General features: G+C 39.7%; 2 protein-coding genes across 3 annotated transcripts in view; one reads left to right on the top strand and one right to left on the bottom strand.

The window, feature by feature from the left end:
• Positions 1-18011, bottom strand: part of LOC112156011 (NACHT, LRR and PYD domains-containing protein 14) — a 25103-nt gene extending 7092 nt beyond the window's left edge. Inside the window, exons 1-8 of one of the 2 annotated variants that reach the window (XM_036216772.1) lie at positions 17307-18011; positions 16452-16555; positions 15983-16070; positions 7335-7469; positions 6315-6404; positions 5334-5479; positions 1206-2985; positions 928-1101 (exon numbers count right to left, since the gene is read on the bottom strand). In XM_036216772.1, the coding sequence (XP_036072665.1) occupies positions 928-1101; positions 1206-2985; positions 5334-5479; positions 6315-6404; positions 7335-7469; positions 15983-16005 (2348 nt within the window). In that variant the 5' untranslated portion in view covers positions 16006-16070; positions 16452-16555; positions 17307-18011. The remainder of the gene's footprint in view (positions 1-927; positions 1102-1205; positions 2986-5333; positions 5480-6314; positions 6405-7334; positions 7470-15982; positions 16071-16451; positions 16556-17306) is intronic. The other variant, XM_024288123.2, reaches the window with a different exon arrangement.
• LOC112138454 (uromodulin) overlaps positions 1-18683 on the top strand; it is a 368601-nt gene that overhangs the window by 291657 nt on the left and 58261 nt on the right. The gene's annotated exons all lie outside the window — the stretch shown is intronic.

The following is an 18683-nucleotide window of genomic DNA, read 5'->3' as shown; positions in this document are numbered from 1 at the left end:
TGCCGGGCCCAGGAGACCGGCACCCAAGAGACTAGACCACCAGGCCAAGGTTCCCCGCACCCCCCGCCAGGGATGGGGTAGGGGACAGCAGGTCGAAGGTCCCACCTTGTGTGATGCGTGCGTGTTTGCTTGTTAGAGTGTATATTTGTGGTGTTAGAGGTGTGTGTGCTAAAGGGGAACGTTTTTTGATGATCACCGCAAGCTCTGTGGAGAAATTGAGTGGGGGCGGTGCTGGTAGAGCACAATCTTCCTGGAGGGGGCGGTTCACATCATGCTGACGTTAGCACGATGCCAACCGCTTGTTTTCGTGGGTATGGGACCGGCTGCTGCAGACAGCGCAGGCTTTAAGAGGATTACTCTTAAATACATGAATTAATCAAAATGCCGCTTTGGGGTTCTTTATAGAGAGGAATGAACAGCATAATGCACTTAAAACCTCAAAAAGTAGAATTTTCAGGCTATGGCCCATTTAAATAGTTTCAAAAATCAAATTAATTCTTTACCACAGAGGTCAGTGGTCCACCACAGTTCCAAGAAACGTTGCTAATTTGTTCCCAAAATTTTGTCCAATTTGGAACTCAAAGTGGGGGACTTTACCACAATGACAAACATTTGCAAGTGTCTATTTGTTCCAGTTGCTCTGTAATGTAACAAAACAAAGCCAGATGCCCTTAAACCAGAACAGATTACATTTTCCCATCAGAAGTCTATTTGTAATACCATTTGTTGATATGAAGGTCAATAAATTGGTTACTGGCCAGTTTGCTTGGCAGCATTTGTAGAGATGTTTTCTTGGGGACCATTTGTCCTGTATTTTTCATAATCCAGGTAGGCATGAGTCTCCTGGTAAGGTCATCTTTCACAATAGATCTTGTTGTTGCAGATTGATTGTAGAAATTTCAGAAACACAATCATCATATCAGGTACCTCAGCTTCTGCAGTCTGCAGCAAGAATTTGAAAGTCCAACACAGAGTTTCTTCACTCCTGAGTCTCTCAAGTCATTGGTGCTCAGGTCCAGGACTCGCAGAGGTGAGAATGGGGACTTGAGACCAAAGGCCAGATGTTCAACCCACTCTTCAGTCACTTTGCACTCTCTCAACCTAAATGAAAAACAGTTACTAAAATTAACAAACTAACTTTTAATAATGTAGACGTGGACTATGTATTTGTATTGTAATGGATTCCAAACCAAGGAGGTACTTACACAGCTTTCTTGCTGCTCCTCACAGCTGGTACGAGCCTCCTTCTGCCTTCCTCTGATGTCTTGTAACTCTTCAGATTCAGTTCTTCTAGTTCATTATTGGAGACCATCAGCATGAAGGCCAGAGCAGAGCAGTGAAGAGCAGTCAGCTCTGTTTCTGAATAATCTGACAGTTTCAGATATTCCTCAATCTCCACTTTGACTGTGTGGTCTCTCATCTCCACCATGGTCTGGAAAATGTTGACGCAACTATCTGGAGACAGGGTCTTTCTTCGGATGGATCTAAGGTACGTCAAGATTTTCTTGTCTATTTCTTGCTTTGGATCCAGTGGGGTCAGCAAACCGTTGAGGACTTTCTTGTTGGATTCCACAATCAAGCCAAGGAGGAATCTCAGGAAAAAGTCCAGGTGACCATTCTTCTTCTCCAACACTTTGTCCACTGTCTTTTTTAGAAGGTCGAGTAAAGAATGCTTTACCTTCAGATCAAGAAAACTGCCAAGATCTCCAGTGGTGTTGGTAGCAAGACATTCATAGAAATAAAGAGCTGCAAAAAACTCCTGGATGGTAAGATGCACAAAGAAGAAGATCTTTCTCTGGAAGAAGATTTCTTCATTTCGAAGAACTGTGTTGCAAAATCCAGAGTAGAGTGATGCTTCTTCTACATCAATCCCACATTCTTTCAAGTCGTCCTCATAGAAGATGAGTTTGTTCTCTTGCAGCTGAACAAATGCAAGTTTTCCAAGTTTCAGGAGGAAATCTCTGTGAGTTTTCAGAAGTTTCTCTTTGCTTGTCTCACTCTTCTCATATTTTCTGCATCTGTGTTTTGTCAAGACAAACAAGAAGTGGGCCATCATCTCAGTCAGAGTTTTAGGGGTTTCTGCTTCTTCATCTCCTCTAAAAACATCTTGAAACAAGATGACAGAAATCCAGCAGAAGATGGGAATCTGGCACATCATGTCAAGAGTCTGTGAGGACTGAATGTGTGAGATGACTCTTTCAGCAAGACTCAAATCTGGACTCAGTCTCTTCCTGAAGTATTCGACTTTCTGTGCATCGTTAAATCCTCTAATCTCTGTCACCATGTTCACATACTTTGCTGGGATTTGATTTGCTGCTGCAGGACGAGAAGTTATCCAGATGTTTGCATTTGGAAGAATGTTACCCTTAATGAGGTTTACAAGCAGATTATCCACAGTTGTTCTCTCACTGATGGATGTTATTGTTTTGGAGTTGTCAAAGTCCAGCTGAAGTCTGCTTTCATCAAAGCCATCAAGGATCACAATGGTTCTGGTTTGTTCCAAACTCTTCAAATCGTTGAGCTGAAGAGAAGGATGAAAGTCAATCAGAACCTGCAGAAGGCTTTTCTCTCCCTTGCACATATGTAGCTCTCGAAAAGCAAGAAAGAAGACAAAGTCCACATCCTGTTCGAATTTTTCTTCTGCCCAGTCAAGAATGAACTTCTGAACGGCGAAGGACTTTCCGATTCCTGCGATTCCATTCGTCAGGATCATTCTCTGGGGTTTATCTTTGTGTGCAAACTGTTTGAAGAGGGTATCGAGTTGGACTGAGAAATCCCCTGATGGCTTCATTTTAAAAAAAAACTTCAGACTTGAGTACTCATGTTCTCCTGAAAGTTCCTCAGGGGCTCGAGTGGTGATGTAAAGTGTTGTATAGATGCTTTTCAGGGGACTCTTTTGGTCTCTGATACCCTCAGATGTCAAATCAAATTTCTGCTGCATTGCCTTTCTAAGTTTTTTCTTTGGTTCTTGGAGACTCTGATCGCCTGCAACAACATAAAAACAACATAGATACATTACATTTTCCTTTATTGTTATTTTTTTTTTATCCATATCCATATTACAGTAGTACAAAGTATCACTGTCTAAGAGGAAGAGAATCAGAACCCAACAGGAAAGGATGGCCCACTTGGCCTGAAGTGATTAGTTGTGGGCAGAATTGCCACCTACAACAGGAAGTGTGGTGCAACACCACACTACTTGTGTAGGCACCTTGGATCATGAGTGACAATAGTTGTCTTTATAGTTTAGGTTAAAGTTTTGTTTCCCAGGCCAAACAAGGTCTATGTAGGTTAATTCAAGAAAAAATAGACTGAAGAATAATCATTTAATTGAATGCTATTACTTAAGTATTCCAACTAAAAAAAGTTGCATCTAAAAAATGTAGAGTAAATGGATTTTTCAAAACACGATAACATGCAACAAGAGCAACTATTACCCCAACTTGAGAGTAGCCCTTGTTCTATCCTACTAATGTTTACATTTGGAGTGAGGTCATCTGAACCCCACAAGACGGTATGCTGGACTTTTCTTTTTTCCAGTTTTTTATTTTCACTGGTGTCTGTGGCAGACATGAAATCCTTCTCACCTTCATACATATTTGTCATGGAATGGATAACACGTGTATGTAAGGCTTGGGTCATCTGGACCCCATAACATAGCACAAGGGATAAAGAGCTCACACATCTTTGATGACATGAAGAGCTAAAACACTTGATCAGAATGAATAGTTTACTAACCTCCCAATGAGCAATTGGGATGATAGCCCCAAGAATTACCATTACACTGAAGAGGCAGCAACTGACCAAAAAGATAAGATTGTGGCTATAATTAGCAACCAGGCAATCCCAAGACCAACTATAATGATTAATATGAGTACCACTTAGAAGCCTCCTGGAAACTGTAGACCAAGTATTGAGAGCAAACCCTATCACAACAATTACTGAAACTAAAGAACTGGTTTACATTTCAGCAGCAGGGATCCTTGAAATGCTTGGATTGAAGAGCAGCCAAGCAGCCAAGAAAAATTCCAATGTCCTTGTTCCCTTAACATGTACAAATGGCAATAAAAATCTCTTTAATCTTTAACAATGAGAGGAAACAATACCCAGCATTGAAAAAATGGTTAGAGGTTAAAATCATGGCAGCCTGGAGAGAAGTGAGTCAACTGACAGAGGCCAAGAGGGGTACCGTGAAAAAACAAGTGCCCAAGAGATAAAGTTAGCTGCCCATCCCTGAAATACTGGAAACTGCCAAATCAAGGCTGCTGGCCTTGATCAAGAAGTACAACAAGAGATAATAAAGCCAGACGCATTAACAGGCTGATTGTGACTCAACCTACGAAAGTGTACGGTCAGTAGCACCATCATAACAGCAGAGCATATCCGCCAAGACTAAACAGTATTGGAAAAGTATATGGGAGAAGGGGGCACCACTTGGCTGGTGTCTCTGAAGGAGGAGCACAGAAACCTTCTTGGAGAGAATTTAGTGAGCATCAAAGTGGCAGACATTTAAAAAAAAATTCAGGTATAAAAAAAGTGGACAACACTGGGCCCTGATAGGATACTTAAAAAGATGAGACTAACTGGATGTCTAACAGAGGAGCAAACAATCCTAACTAAGAGGGAGCCTTCAAATAAAGCAGTCCTATTCAACTACTGGCCAAGAATCAGTCAACATGGACGTTCACATCAGCCATTGAAGCCAATGGTAAGCCACTTGCACAAGTTTCCTTCAAATGGGGGATAGCAACTTATCAGGCTGCTGGTTGTGTTATGGTGTGGAGGATGTTTTCTTGGCACACTTTGTACCCCTTAGTACCAATTGAATGTGCTTCCAACACCACAGTCTGCCCGAGTATTGTTTCTGACCACGTCCATCTCTTTATGACCACAGTGTACCATCTTCTGATGCTACTTCCAACATGTCATAAAGGTGGAAAAATCTCACACTGGTTTCTAGAACATGACAATGAGTTCACTGGACTTTAATGGCCTCCACAGTCACCAGAAATCAATAGAACCTTTGGGCTGTGGTGGAACAGGAGATTGGCATCATTGATGTTCAGCTGAAAAATCTGCAGGAACTGTGTGATGTTGTCATGTCAATATGGACCAAACTCTGTGAGGAATATATCTAGTACCTTTTTGAATCTCTGCCACCAAGGATTAAAGCAGTTATGATGGCAAAAGGGTGTCCAACCTGGTAATAGCAAGGCAGACCTAATGAAGTGACCATCCATTTAAACTGTCACTTAAATTGCATTGTCAGCAACATTTGTAACAGAATAAGAATACAATGTTAGCAAAATAAAAATAAAAACTCATAGTCTTACCTGTCACTTTTTTGGGTTTCTCTTCACAGATTGGACAGCCACACCCCAGTAATGAGTCAATACATTGTTGGCATGACAAATGTCCACACTTGAGCAGGACCAGAGTATTTGGAATCTGACCACATGCTGAGCAGCTCAAGTTCTGGCTGCAGGACAGTCAACAACATCATAAACTTGTAGTGAGTGTAATTTATCAATGTTACATATTACTGTAGTTGAAATAGCTTTTTCAAGTTCAAGTTCAAGTCCAAGTTAAAACAACATTATTTATCCCCGAGGGGGAATTCTATTTTTAGATGCAGAGAGTGCCTTCAATCAACATACAAGTTACACATGACACAGGAGCATAGAGAGAAATAAAAATAGTAACAATAAAGGGAGAAAAACTGTACAATCCTATGATTCCTCAATACAGGAGAGGTCTGACGTTGAATAAAAGAGACAATATATACAAAGAAGATAGTATAAAAATATTACACATATGTAAATATATATATATATATATTTCAGTTTATACATACTAATACAGTATAAATACAAAATGTGTGTTTTTGAGATTGTTCCTGGGATTAGTTTAGTCAAACATAACTGCCTTTATCTAAGATGCAGATCTGTCAAATTGGCATAAAGTAAATTAACCAAAAGTTTGTAATTGTTCACATTTGTGTTCAGCTTTTTCTTGGAGACTCAAAGCTAAATAGATGCTTTTTCGTTACCATAATTAAACCTTTTGAGGTTTTCATTCTCCAAAAAGAATGTAAAATGGAATATCCCAACAGACACAAGAGACTCTTAACAAATTCTTCAGCTTTTGCCTGAAGTTGTTACATAGTTGATTTGTATGAAGAAGCAAATATTTTGATGAAGGTTTTAAGAAGGTTTTTACCTTCATGAAAAAATCTGACTCCTTAATAACTTTGACTTCACTTTTTTATATCTCTCTCATTTTGAACTATGGTCAAACTAGAGATCAATACTCACCTTTGTTTTTCTTCCTGGCTGAAGTTCGGTGGTTCAAGTCTTGATGCATCACTCCTCATAGACACACTGCTGTCTGCTGTCAACTCTGACCTGAAAATATTGTAAAAACAAATGAATAAATAGGGCTGTCAAAGATTCGACTGTAAAAAATTGCTGACATCTTTTTTTCTCATTTTAATTGATTACGATAACCACCATCAACAAAGCCATTTGGATCACAGTGTTCAACAGCTGAACAACTGAACTTGAGTCTTCTGAGAATCCAAAAAATATAATTTAATGTATTTTCATTAAGTTCTTACCTGTCTGAATTTGGGAAATACATGCTACAGATGTCATGTTGTTAAAAATTAAAAATGATTTATTTTCAAAACATGTCCATGCTTGACTTCCTATTACAAAAAGGGTTGATGTCTTTGGTGTTCTGTTTGCTGTTCCTTTTATCTGTGTGCTTTGCGATTATGAAAAACAACAAGGGATGTCTCGATCAGGTTTTTTGGGCCCGATCCGATTCCGAGTCGTTTGATTTTGTGTATCCGATACTTTTATAAGACATTTAAAACATACTTCTGCCCCTGGTAGGGTCTCCCATGGCAGACAGGTCCTGAGTGACGAGCCAGACAAAGAGCGGTTCAAAATCCCCTTTATGAGTAACGACACCAAAGATACCGCTACGTCGCCCGGATTGGCGTCACCGGGGCCCCACCCTGGAGCCAGGCCTAGGGTTGGGGCTCGGAGGCGAGCGCCTGGTGGCCGGGGCTCCTCCCACGGGCCCCGGTCGGGTCCAACCCGAAGGAGCGACGTGGGATCACTCCCCAGTGGGCCCACCACCTGCAGGGGAGCTCTGAAGGGGCCGGTGCATTGTGGTTTGGGTGGCAGCCGGAGACGAGTGCCTCGGCGGCCCAAAACCCGGTCATGGAATTTGGTTTTTGGGACATGGAATGTCACCTCTCTGGGAGGGAAGGAGCCTGAGCTGGTGCGAGAGGTTGAGAGATACCGACTAGATATAGTTGGGCTCACCTCCACGCACAGCCTGGGCTCTGAAACTCAGTCCCTCGAGAGAGGCTTTGTTTTTCTTCCAGGCTGAAGTTCGGTGGTTCAAGTCTTGATGCATCACTCCTCATAGACACACTGCTGTCTGCTGTCAACTCTGACCTGAAAATATTGTAAAAACAAATGAGTAAAATAGGGCTATCAAAGATTCGACTGTAAAAAAAATTGCTGACATCTTTTTTTCTCATTTTAATTGATTATGATAACCACCATCAACAAAGTCATTTGGATCACAATGTTCAACAGGAAGTCTTGGAGGTGGTATAGCCCTTCCTCAACCACAAAAGAAGAAGATGGATACAACGTATGTTTCACGGCACAGCAGCCATGCACACCTGAAACCAAAACTGTTTTGACTACTTCCTCACTGTACTCAACATCTTCATCACAGTAATTTTTAATCAAATTTTATCATAAGAAAGTGGTTGTAGTGTTTTCTTCATCAGGGATCAGGAGCCTCAAACTTGCTAGCCAATTATGGCTTTTTTTATTGACCTTATTCCTAGTCCCCATGAGCCTTTGCGTGAATTATGGGTGAAAATTCCGGTACACTCGCATGTATTTACATTACAACTGTAGAGCCAACAGCGCAATTCCTTTTGTTTTGGATATATAACTACATATAAATGTGGAAAAACCAGCTGTCATGTCTTAAAAGAGGCGACGTAACAACTCTGGTGCTAAAATTGAGGGATTGGAGGATGACCTTAAAAAACATAACATTTAGTAGCATTTTTAGCTACTGTTTTTAGCTACTTTCTCAATTCTGCTGCAGCAGGTGGTGAAGCTATGAACAATCTTAAAAGTTCACATCATAATTCTTTATTTATGCCTATTTCTGCCAGAGTTAGCACACAGTGCTGAACAATTGTAACATTATCTCTTCTTGTGTTCACATGCTGCGATGAGAGATGCATCACGCGGTGTAGCTTTTGTCCGTTTCATGTTTTGACAAAGTCAGCTGCGGTTTAAACAGGTAATTTTTGAATATCTGATACCAGGAGATGCAGCAATTACACACCAAATATCTTTTCTGCTCTTGTGACTCTGCTGTCAGCAGCGCGGTTAAGCTAGTTTCATATTCGACATTCGTCACACATTCAATAATGAACGGCAATATTTCTCAATCGCCTTTGCTAAAAAAACACCAAAAATGTTTTTCCTGAGAGATAATAAAACAATCAACATTCCACATTACTTTCAGCAGCAGCTCGGGCAAAGCGCTCCGGCTCCGCTCACATTGCAGCGACGTTTGTGGTGGTCTGCTCGTTACGTGGATCGTGAAGAATGAAAACGAGTCATGTGAAACATTGATTGTTTTATCATCTGCCAGTAAAACATTTCTGGTGTTTTTTAGCAAAGGTGTTTGAGAAATATCGCCGTTCATCCCTGAATGTGTGACTAATGTCGAATATGAAACTAGCTTAACCGCTGCAGTCAGGTCTCTGCAGTACCCGGCGTCTCTTCTTCTCTGGTGTTCTGGAGTAACCCGACCATAATGTTGGATACGGATTTTCCTCCGTGTACTTTATCCACAAAATGAAAGATTTAAAATGTTCAGCCACATCCTTCTGACTTCATCCTCGCCCGGTAGACGGTAAAATCTGTACCGAGGAGGGCCGCTGCACTCCCTCTTCGTCAGCAGCCCATGTCCCACAAAACGCTCCACAAATTTAATTTAATTTGGTTGTTAGTACAACCCCGAGCTACAAAACATGCGCCTGAACTGCGCAAAGACATTTTTGAAAACTTTGAGGGAATAAGTAAAACACGCTCGTTTGTATGCACCGCTAAAGCTAACAAAACCGCCACTTTCAGTGGAAACAAATAGAGCCGTGCAACTTCTGGTTGCTATGCCGGAAGTTGCACCCATAACTCCTTTCACATGAGAGGCCCCAGGAATAAGGTCAATAGCTTAAAGACCCAGGTTAGCACAAATCTTACCTGGGATCTTAGAAGCATTTATTGTTATTGTAACAGTAAATGTACATTACAAAGAAATTACAGTTAAGTAGAGCGGGAGATAGGGGGGAGGCAAAGTACATAAGGGGATCAGCAGTGGCAAAAAAAGAATATACATTGATACCCTGTTCTAAGGGGTAGGATATAGCTGTAGAAAACAAAGCCCCCGCTATACAAGAAGAAGCACGAAACAGGAACGTTACATGTGATATGAGCTGTAGGACAGCGTTACGGCTGTGGTCAAATTTGGTTTTGTATTTTCTTTTTGGTTCTGTATATTTCTGTCAGAGTGGGACTCCTGTGTGTTTTGTGGATCTTTGTTTGTCTTCAGAGTAAATTTCTTTCAGGTGAGGTGCTGGAGGGCGTGGCTACCCATTGGTCAAAGCTGAAGGAGAGAGCCTTTAAATGCACCATCTGGACCTCCAGACCACGAGAAGGGAGCTGGGCTGCAACCTGGCTCCACTGCAGCTCAGTGATCTTCTCCACCTGTTTCACTTTGTGTGCACTTTGTAGTTTCTTTGTGGTTGTGTTTAGTCCTACTCTGTCCACGCTGTTGTTTAATATTTAGTGTTGGTTAATTTAAGTGAAACTGTAGGGGTGAACTGCCATTTTTTTTTTTTTTAGTAAACGTTTTCTCCTGTTTATGTTAGTCCAGGGAGGTTAGTGTTTGTCTTTCTTTTGTTTCTTTTGCAGGTCAGCTCCCTGGGTTGAGTCAGTTGGGGTTTTGTTTGTTATTTTGGCCTTGGTTCACCCAGAAGCCTTTTGCTTCACCTTCAGTTATTGTTTGCTTGTTTTTTTTCTTGTAATTAAATGTTATATTTTATGGAACCATTCTTTGTTACACATATTGCTTTAATGTTCCTTTATGCTATACCCCAAACCCCTAGACCAAATGGGGCATAGCAGACAGGGTATGAGGGAGGGGAGAACCACCAGTGCACCATGGTCTCTATGTCACACAGCTGCGTTAGTTTCTGTTCCTAGTCCACCTCGGCCTGTGATTTTTAGACACATTTTTACTTGTTTGTCTCCCTAAGCTGGTCAGATTAGTGGGTTCAATGAAGTCATCTTCCTGCTCTCTTGATGTGTTGCCAACACCTTTGTTTAAAGATGTCTTCCAGTCCATTGGTCCCTGAGTCCTGTCAATCATTAACTTATCCCTGCCGTCTGGTCAAGTTCCTGAGTATTTTAAAGAAGCTGTCATCTTTACTCTCTTTAAAAACCTGGACTTGACCTATCTCTAATCTTTCATTTATTTCAAATATCTTAAAAAAAAGTTGTTGCTAAACAACTTATAACTGCTTTAGACAGTCATGCCAATCTTGATGAGTTTCAATCAGGTTTTCGCACAGCTCATTCCACTGAAACAGCTCTTCTCAGAGTCACAAATGACATCCTGATGCAGAATGATGCAGGAAACTGCTCCGTGTTTCTGTTGTTGGACATAATCTTGGCAGCCTTCGACACTGTCAACCATCACATCCTCCTGGACAGGCGGAAAAACTGGGTTGAAGTATCCAGATCCGCTTTAAACTGGTTCACATCATACCTTACTGGTAGATCTTTTTCCATGATGTCCTCCAAGTTTAAGTCCTCCTCTGCTTCTCCCTCTTCTGGTGTGTCACAAGGCCCTGTCTTTACTGTTTATTTTATATCTGTTGCCTTTGGAGCACATTTTAATAACTTTTAATACATTTCTTATCACTTTTATGCTGATGATATTCAGCTTTGTGTCTTTTAAGCCTCAGGATGTTTTCAAGATACAGATTTTACACAGGTGTCTAGATTCGGTCAAGAGTTAAATGAACAGCTTTCTCCAACTAAATGATAAAACTGAGGTCCTCGTTTGTGCTCCTGACAAATTCCACTCCCAGATAGTCCAGTGGCTCGGTCCACTTGCCTCTTTTATCAGAAACCTCGGGGTAACCTTACACCCAGTTTTATCTCTTGACTCTCATGTCGCTCCACTTGTTCGTTCTTGTTTTTATCATTTAAAAAACATTGCTAAACTCAGTCCAGTTGTATCACGTTCTGAGATGGAGATGCTCATTCATGCTTTTATTTCTTCCCGTCTTGATTATTGCAGCTCCATCTTTACATGTCTCAGTAAAAAATCTCTAGAACAGCTTCAGGTTGTCCAGAACGCTGCTGCAAGGCTTTTAACTAAATCCTCAAGTATTCTCATGTCACCCCACTGTTAATCCAGCTGCACTGGCTTCCTTTCCACTCAGTGGCGGTTTTTGATATGGGTGACGTGAGTGGTTGCCCTGGTCGGCAATTTTCCAGGAGGCTGCACGGATGAAGGGAAAAAAAAAATCATTAAATATTCTTTTTTGTAATATGAACAGCGGAGTGTGTCTGTTCTGGTTGTCTGAAGGTGAATTTAACTACCAAACAGCGGCCTCTGCTGGCCGACACTCAAACTGGCACCCTCATTTCATTGCTGTACATTACACTGTGGAACATACCAAGTCAAAAAATGCGAGAGGGGGGCGTAATTCACCGGTGGCTGGGTGAATCCCACACAGGTAATTGGGATAATTTTTCAGTCTAACACTCATCTCAAGCTCAAACTATTTTTAAATTAAACCACTTTAATTCATCACATCTAATTATGGCTTGCATTCACCATGAATGTATTTTTTAAATTCAATTCCAATCTCTCAAACAAACCATCACAGGAATTGGTATAGTCCGAGGCTGAGCTGATGCGATACTAAGCGCTAGTTGGTGTCAGAGGATGCTAATTTGTTTATTTTTGTGAGTGCAACAAAATGTAAAAGACAAAACCATGTAGAAAAAGAGGAAAGAAGACCAAGAGAAACAAGAAAATGACAAAGGTATTATATAGAACATTGTTAAACTTATTATTTAAGCCCCAGCGCTTTGCCTATCTGGGCAAGTGAGGAACAGTGCCTTTGATCCGTTTGTAAGAGTTCATCACAGTCTTTACAGCCTGTTGTATCCCTCCACAGAGCTCCAGCAGCTCGCCACACACTGTTAGCAGCTTCCAGACTGACAGATACATATTAATTCCTCCAATCCCAATTGTGAGAAATCCGATTATCGGGAATCTAAATAGATATACATCTTCAACATCTTCCACAGACAGCTGGGCCAGACTCATCAGCCTCCACTTGCCCCATGGATCGTTGGTGTATCTAACCGTGTCGGCTCCATCTGGGCAGGAGAGGTACGCTTTCCCATTCCTTAGTGTGGAAAAATGTTGTTGATCAAATTCAAAGACCAGCTGATCAGATCCATTTCTCAGAGAGCGAAATGTAGAAGGATGCAGGTGAAAAATGAAGGTTTGGAGGGAGGACAGGAAAAAAGCCTTGGGAGTGACACAAGAGGAGCAAGAGGAAATGTGTCTGACTTCAGCAAGAGCCGGAAGAGATATCTAAGGCGAAATTGAAACTCAAACTATACATGTAAAATGTCAAGTTCTGTGAATGCACTATAAGCCAGGCTTTAGCAGTTCCGTACATGACACAAAGCAGTTTTTTTTTTTTTTCCAGGTTCCGGCTCATGTGTATTTAGCTCTATTCATTTTCATCGCCTTCAGACCAAGTTAACTTGACTTATCACAGAATTACTGCAAAAAAGTAGTAATTCTGCAAGATTGAGAGCTGATCATGGCCCTGAAGAAAAATCAGGACACATTTGACATTTATATTAACTTTTTCATTCTTTGACCTTTTTGAATTCTGATCGTAAATCTGCATATGCAATTATGAATTTGGAAATAGTGTACTTACATAGCCATGTGATTTATTGAAATCTATTGATTTTTAAATGACCTGTAGCTGTGTTGGTACGGTATAAATCTCTGATTAGAAGTTTTGAACAAGGTATTGATAATTTATGTAAAGAAAATGGTATGGTTGAGAAGGGGTGGAATTATTTAAGTTTACTTCATCCCACTCCCTTTCAAGCAGTCTATAATTTGATGCTTAGTTGACCTACAATATGTTTGACATATCTTTGTTTTGATCGCTTGAAATAAACCCTTTTAAATCAAATCACTACAGAGTGAGTACCAGCACTATCACTTTTTGTAAAAAAAAATTGCACATCAACAATAATCTTTGACGGAGTATTACAGCCACAAAAAAAGTAATATTACGAGTTGTTTTCTCTTAGATTTAAAGTCGAAGTGAAACTACAGACAAATGACTGAATGACATGTGCAGCAGGAGACCGACTAAACGGACATGGATTTCAACAAGTGAGCTGAATGTTTATAATGTTACAAATGTGTATTTAATTCAGTTTAAACATTGGTATGCGGCTTGCAGAATCTCCGCAGTTCTCATTGATGAAGTTAAAGAAATCCTAGCAGCTGTTCACTTCCTGTCATTTCTACCTCCTTTGAAAACAGGATCTTCTCTAACTCTGTGTGATGTTTCCACCTGAAGAGACCCAGTTTTCAGAATTTTCTATGTTTTAGTGCTAACATGACAGACTATGTTCATTTTTCATTGTTGTTTTGTACTGAAACAGGATGTTTCTTCTGGAGAAGGGGGTGCATGTTAACACTATTTATATTCCCCTTTACTGGTTCTTTTGCGCATGACAGAGGCATGGCGTAAGGAGATGAAAGGGCTTCTGGGTATGTGAATTAAAAGGGCAAAATGAAGTGGCAGTCCTGCAAACATGTGTCTCTGATCTCTTTATTTTAAACATGAAACTCTGCATTATCGACATCAAACCCCAAAAAGCCTTACGTATAATAATTAAATTATACTGTAACTCACCAAAAGGTTATAAATATCTTGGTTTTTGACACCGATTTAGAAAAAAAACTCAAAATATGCCCAATGTCTTTCATCTGTGAGCACGGCTTAGATAAACTGACAACTTTGGTTCTTTTCTTGTTTGTTTATTATGTTATTTTTCTTGTAAATTTACGTGAAAAAAGTCATAACTTTAGCTTATGACATTTAAAGTCATGAATAAATAACTTTTCTCGTAAATTAACCATTACAACTTTTTTCTTGTGAATTCACGAGATTTAAAGTCGTGATTTAAAAAAAATAATTTTTGTAAACTGGCCCTAATACTTTGTTATTATGTTTGTAATATTTTTTGACTAATCAAAAACAATAAGGGGCTGCACGGTGGCGCAGTGGTTAGCGCTCTCGCCTCACAGCGAGAAGGCCCCGGTTCGACTCCCGGCTGGGACCTTTCTGTGTGGAGTTTGCATGTTCTCCCCGTGCATGCGTGGGTTTTCACCGGGGACTCCGGCTTCCTCCCACCATCCAAAAACATGCTTCATAGGTTCATTGGTGACTCTAAAATTGCCCCTAGGTGTGAATGTGAGAGTGTATGTGTGTGTGATTGAGGCCCTGTGACAGACTGGCGACCTGTCCAGGGTGTAGCCGGGATAGGCTCCGGCACCCCCGCGACCCCGAAAGGGACAAAGCGGTTAAGAAGATGGAAAAAGAATAAGTTGAATAATTGATTACTAAAATAATCATGAGTAACAGCCCTAGTAATAACATATACATCAATGTATAACCAGATTTAGTTAGTTTCAGATTAGAGACTGATGCAGAGATGAAGATGTTGAGGGTCCTTTTGGAAGTGTCCAGGATCAGGAATGAGTACATCAGCAGAAACAGATCATGGTAGGGAAGCAGATGGAGATGGTTTGAGAGGAGGGGCAGTGATGATACATGTAAAGGATGCAGAGGCTAAAACTACCAGGAAAGAAGTCCAAAGGAAGACCAAATGGATGTAAGAGAACAGACATGAGAAAGGTTGATCAACCAAAGAGGAGAATCGGTATGATAGATCTCTGATTCAGGAGGAACAGTGAGGCTTTTGTTCCTGTCGTGTAATCTCGTTCATAAATAAAAGTTTGATGGAATGCAAGATTGACTGAAAGGTGGAAGGAAACAACCCACCTACTGGCTGGTTTCAAAAGTTCACGCTATTTACTGAGATCTAAAAAATGTCATCTTGTTTTTTTACTGTCCAGAGGTAGATACTTTTACGTTTCATCATATATTAATTGATTTCAAGGTTAAAAAACGAAAACATAACTGTTACATGCAGAGTTTCATTGTTTTCTCCCTCCTTCCTCTGCATGGGCTGAGCTGCACCTTGGCTGATTGGAGACACCTGGCAGACATTACGAGCAGTCCAATCAAGCTCCAGAGCCAGCTACCTGGATGCCATAAAACTTGAGCAAGATCTCTGGGAAGGAGGCTCCTCCTTTAGTTCTCTACTGAATTGACTAATGTGTAGCTCATTTGCTTTCTGTTGGAGTGTGTGGGAGGTTTGTGGACAGGTAAGACAGGGTACCCTGTACACCTCACGTAGCTTGTCTACTGTTAAACACACTAGGTAAGTTGGTTGGTGCCACCCCTGTAAGTTTTGACCCCAATTTTTAGATAAGTCAGATAGACTTTTGTTTTCTTGTTTTTGTTTTAGAATAGTGATAGCCAGGCTGTGTTTTGTTTTGTTCTTTTCATTCCTTTGGCCCAACCTTGGTCCCTACCTTCCCTCCTCCACTTCATATTTAATAAAAAATATAAACTTAATTGATTGAGTTCTTATGTTACGGAACCATCCAGCCCTAGACACTTGTGGACGTAACGATAACATTTGTCACAACTTTAGGTATTTTAAGAGTTAAACGGAATTACCTTCCAGGCGACTCGATTAACATCCTGGGAGAAGAACACGAGCTCGTCCTCTTCCTCTTTCTACTCTCAGGTATTTCGACTGCAGCAGCTGTGACACAGAGAAAGACAAGGTCACTGTGGTTTCTAATCAAATGGAGACATAAAATTCTGTACACATTTGTCATGGGAGGGATCACACATCAATGTAAGGGTGTGGCCATCTGGACCCCACAAGAGAGCATGAAGGTTAAATGGTAATGTCTGTTGCCACATTTTGAAAATTTCAAATAAACGTGTTTCCTGAAATTATAGTCTTAAACCATCTGTGTGCTGCCCCCTACAGGTTGAACAGGTTAATGCAATTGAATTGTGTGATTGGTCAACTGGTGTGTCCCATGTCAATTTCAGAGGTCTAAGAGCAGACCATTGACACTACAAGCAAACTGGAGTGAGCAAGTGTGACGTCACTAAGAGAAAAAGGTTTACTTACTGCTGCTGGGTGCGAGGGGAGGGCAGAGTTACGTGAAGACTGAATTCTTCAGAGATTTGAAGTTGTCTAGCAGAACTCTGTTTTCTCAACATCTTGATCATATGCTGACCAAGACAGGAACATTGGGGAGCTGGTTTCCTGAGCTGCAGCTTGGTTTTGTTGATTAAATTTGCTGATAAATCTAGCATTTTTCATACCAGACAAAAAAGTATTCCTATCTAAACTGATGACACATTTTTTAGTTTGTAGTGAAAGTTTGCCTCAAGTTACATTCACTTTCTTACTGTTCTACTGCGTTGTTTATGTTTTAGTTAATATTAGATCCGTACGGTCATTTTGTTTTCTATCTTATTTTTTTCATTTCTTTTCACAAATCAGTTTTTTCAAACTAAAAAACTTCTTACAGTCTTTCTTGTTATTATCTTTTATTTTAAAGCGGACAGGAAGACAACAATTCACGAGGTACATTTTAGCATTTTAAGCTAAATATTAACTTTTGTTTTACTTGGTAATGTTTTTCAAAATGTAAGGAGAGAAAAAATTAAGAAAGAAAGAAAAATACTCAAAACAATTATTATATTGAGCACAAACATTTTAAACATCTTTTAGATTTGATTTACGCGTTCAAATATTTTTTATCGTCCTTGTTACGTCATCGATTGTTGCGCATTTACCCTCAAATAACTAAATCTACCCGTTAACTACGCTCTAAACCTTAGTTTATTTTTTCTGAAACAAAACTAAAAATGGAAACAAAACGTATATAAAAAAAACATTAACAACCTTTGCCGCCATTACTAGAACGGTCGAAAACACTTTCACTATCCTCATTGTCATAATCTTCCTCTTACTCACAGTCCATGTTTGTGTCCTTCTCGATCCCTGAATTCAAATCCTTCCAGAACGCTTCTGTGCAGCTGCAGAACTTTCGTTCACGGTTTGTTGGTGTTGCTGTTATAAGTCACGTGACCAGAGGATGGAATTCCCTTCCGTTTGATTCTGACCATTGACTGTAAAAATACTGGACGTCTCGAGCCATGAGGTCCCCCCATTGACTGTATATACTGCAAACGATCGACATTACTGACGTAAAGAATCAAAACAGAAGAACACGAAGAACAAACCATCCTAACGCTTACACGAAAATAAACAAATAAGCAAAATAAATATAAGGTTAAAAAAATAATTTTGATTTAAAAAAAAGTTGAAAATATAATTTAAAAAGCCCATTTATGCAGGATTTGGATGCAGGACCATCATGAAAATAAAAAAATAAATGAATGATAATAAAGTTGTTCATTTATGAGAAAAAAAATCATTATTTTACAATATAAACTTCAAAAATTGTGAGTCATAATTTTGAGAAATAAACTTTCATTAAAAAAACATACTTGTTTTGCTCTGTAAGCCTGTATCCACATTACACACCACCTAAATCCATCAATACAATCATTTACGGTGACAAGCTTTAGTTCATCATAGTATCCATATTACTTTTCTATTTCTGCAGCCATAAACGGCTCACCTGCCAGAAATCCGCTCCTCATGGGTCAAGAATGACGAAGAAAATGTCTTGTTATTTCTTCTTTTCAATGTCCTTATACTCTTAATCAAATAATGTTGACTCACTAAAAGACTATGAAGCGAATGCCAAAGTAACATTCGGATTACAATGTGGTCTATGTCTCTTATAGATGCTGAAACACCATTTTTTAAGATACTTTTTTTTTTGTTGCTCTTTATATTTTTCTTAGTAAACTGACTTTTTTTGCCTAAAAAAAATATAATTTTACTACAATACATTCATAATTTGTAAATCATTTAATTACAGCTTTATTATTGTAAAATACTGATTCTTTTTCATAATTTTACAAGTTTACCCTCATAAAATTATAAGTCAATCATAAGGTCAACATTTTTATCACTTAAGTACTTTTTAATGACAGACACACAACAAAACAGACAGACACGCACATGCGCACACCAACAGATCAATGAAGTGAGCCGACTGCGGAGTTGGGGGGCGGGGTCTGTGTCAACAGGGGCAGAGACCATCTCCTTTTAGCAGAAACAGCTACTTCCTGTTGGTCACCGGAAGTCTGCAGCCAGTAGTCTGTTGACGTTAAAAATAAAATAAGGTCAAGTCAAAATAAGTTAAATAAATAAGTAACAGAATAAACAAATACAATATTGCATTATTTTTTGAAAAACATAAAAGCAAAAATATTTTAC

The sequence above is a fragment of the Oryzias melastigma genome, linkage group LG18, assembly GCF_002922805.2.
Source record: "Oryzias melastigma strain HK-1 linkage group LG18, ASM292280v2, whole genome shotgun sequence".
Lineage (NCBI taxonomy): Eukaryota > Metazoa > Chordata > Actinopteri > Beloniformes > Adrianichthyidae > Oryzias > Oryzias melastigma.
The sequence above is the reverse complement of the archived record's forward strand: the minus strand, read 5'-3'. Positions and strand labels throughout refer to the sequence as shown.